Consider the following 2,874-nt stretch of genomic DNA (forward strand, 5'->3'; position numbering starts at 1 on the left):
ACTAAAACAGAAACCCCTTAATCTATTGGAAGATACAATAGGTAGAGCTCTTGAAGATATAGGCAGACTTCTTGAATACAATGCTGATCCCCCTGGAAATTATACAAAGAATCCACAAATGGGATCTTGGCTAAGATCAGTCTGATATATGTACAAACAAGTACAAGTAAATTGAGGAAATATGAACAAATTAACTTGATTATACCAATTTCAGTATGCTGTTAGCAATACTGCAGTATAGCTTTTTTTTTTTTTTTTTTCGCAGAACCAGGAATTGAACTCAGACCCTTGCGCTTGCCAGGGAAGCACTTATTCCACTGAGCCATCTCCCAGGCCCCTAGTATAGCTTTTAAAGTGTTATTTATGAAGGAAATTGAGTAAAGATTCCTGGGATCTTTCTATATTATAATTGCAGGTGGATTAAAATTAATAAAACTTTCAATGAAGAAGTAAATACAGATGAGAATTATTTCAGAGGTATAGGCTAACTCAGTGTGGGCATAAAAGTCTTGGGAGAAGGGCTGGGGAGATAGCTCAGTAGAATAAGCACTTGCCTCGCAAGCGCAAGATCCTGAGTTCAATCCCCACTACCGAAGGAAAAAAAAAAAAAAAAAAAAAAAAAGTCTTGGTAGAATTTGTCATCTGAGTAAATGTTTCAGGTTTTTAGTTAAATAACTGAGTTTAGAACTATTAGAGTTTTATAATTGAATGCCCAGATCACAAATAACAAATTTCTACTTGAACTATATGACCAGTCTCTGTTTCCTTTGGCAGCTGCTGGGCTGGCTGGCTGAGAAACTACCTACTCTTCGTTCCACCCCTGCAGACCTAATTCTCTGTGTTCCTCATCTCTACTCCTGCCTAGAAGATCGCAACGGAGATGTGCGAAAGAAAGCCCAAGACGCTCTGCCATTCTTTATGATGCATTTAGGATATGAAAAGATGGCCAAGGCTACTGGGAAACTAAAGGTACCACTTCTTGTTGCTGCTACTGCTGTTAAAAACCATTTAAAAATTGAACATGACTTTATATAAATAAAAGATATCTTATCTCCAGTAAACCTCAATTTGAAATCTCAAACCTCATTAACCTAACAAGACCAAAAATAAAACACTTACCATTGTAGAACTTCTGTAAGTCTGCTGACTCCTTGGGGTGAGAACTTTGACCTTCTAGAATGATAGCTACTTCAGGGTGACTTCATAGTGTGTGCTAGTTCTCTTGTATTGTGTGCTGCTTCCTTCATTTTGCTATTATTTTAAGACGAAGAGTTCAATGATGTGTTTGAAAAAATGCAAGCTTAGTATGAATGCAGCATCAGCATCACCTCCCTCTTCTGTTACATTGCCTCTCTAGCCAACTTCTAAAGATCAAGTACTGGCCATGCTAGAGAAAGCCAAAGCTAATATGCCAGCTAAGCCTGCTGCACCTGCTAAAGCAACGTCCAAGCCAGTGGGAGGGTCAGCCCCAGCCAGATTCCAGCCAACATCAGGTAATTATTTTGAGAGGGTTGAAGAATGAAATAGTCTGAGGTAATTCTAAAATAATATCTAGATGTCCTCCTCTTACCACCTTTGTGTAGCTTATATCCTTCTTTCCTTCCCTCTTTCCTCAAACAATTGTCAAGTATTTATTTTATACTAAGAACTGTGCTAAAGGAATAAGATAATTAATTTGGTTTTCAGGTCCAGAAAGGTGTTTGGATGAAACACATTGAAATAGTCCTTCCCAATCAAAAGAAAAACAAAACAATGAAACTGAAATAGTCCTTTCTGAAGTATTCCATACTGTTTTTTTAAGATTCCCACAACTGTTTTCTTTTTAATATTCTAGTTAGAAGAGAAATTGAAGTTATCTAGTGTAATCCATTTTATTATCGGTTGAGGAAACCCGAGAAGACTAGTGACTCTTAGAAACTCAAATAGCCAGTTAGTGTTTAAACCAGCTTAAAATTCTACTTAGTCCCAAATGAATTCTTCTATCACACTTGTCTGTTTGCTGATCCATCCTAATGTTTGTTGGTTTGTGTATCACTTTGTTTTAAGGAGATTTTTTGGTGCTGAGGATTGAATCCAAGTCCTGAGAATGCTGAGCTTGTACTTTGCTTCTGGGCTACATCCCAAGACCCCACTAATCTTTTTTGAGGGAAGGTTATCGATACCTTCTTTTTTTTTTTTTTTTTTTTTTTTTTTTTTTTATGTATTTGGTACAGGGTCTCACTACACAGCTCTGACTTGTAGTGATCCTCCTGTTTCAACCTCACCAGTGCTGGGATTCTAGGCATATACCAACAGGCTCAGTCTCAGTGGCCAATTCAGCACACCCAGGGGCGGGGCCAGCATGGCATGTGGTGCTAGGGATCGAGCCCTCATCCCTGTGCTTGCATAAGCTGGCCCTTAGTCCGCTGAGCTATCTCGCTGACCCTGATACCTTCATTTTGATGTCAAAGACTATAATATATAGCCTGTAAAGACTTCATTTTCTAGACATCGTGCTTAAGCAGAACTATTTTTCTGTTCATTGGGATGTGAAGAGTTGATGCTTTTTTTATAAGGTTAGAAACTATAAAACTCTTGGTGGGCCAGGGAGTTAGCTCAGTAGAATAAGTGCTTGTCTGGCAAGCACAAGGGCCTGAATTCCATCCCCAGTTCTAAAAAAAAAAAAACTCTCGATATCTTCAGGTGTGGTGGCACGCCTTGTAATCCCAGCACTTGGAAGGCTGAGGTAGGAGAATTATTGTTAAGTTTGATACCAGCTTAGGCTACAAAGTGAGTTCAAGGCCAGCCTGAGCTGCATAGCAACACCCTGTCTCAGGAAACAAACAAACAAAAACCTCTTGGTATCCAAATATATACATATATTTTTTTAAAAAA

The 2,874-nt window shown here is 38.5% G+C and overlaps 1 protein-coding gene across 1 annotated transcript in view; it reads left to right on the plus strand.

Moving 5' to 3' along the window:
- Ckap5 (cytoskeleton associated protein 5) overlaps positions 1-2,874 on the plus strand; it is a 124,737-nt gene that overhangs the window by 96,116 nt on the left and 25,747 nt on the right. Inside the window, exons 24-25 of the mRNA XM_023710577.1 lie at positions 775-969; positions 1,358-1,493. Coding sequence (XP_023566345.1) covers positions 775-969; positions 1,358-1,493 — 331 coding nt within the window. The remainder of the gene's footprint in view (positions 1-774; positions 970-1,357; positions 1,494-2,874) is intronic.

This window comes from Octodon degus, unplaced genomic scaffold, assembly GCF_000260255.1.
Source record: "Octodon degus isolate 3935 unplaced genomic scaffold, OctDeg1.0 scaffold00018, whole genome shotgun sequence".
Taxonomy (NCBI): Eukaryota; Metazoa; Chordata; class Mammalia; order Rodentia; family Octodontidae; genus Octodon; species Octodon degus.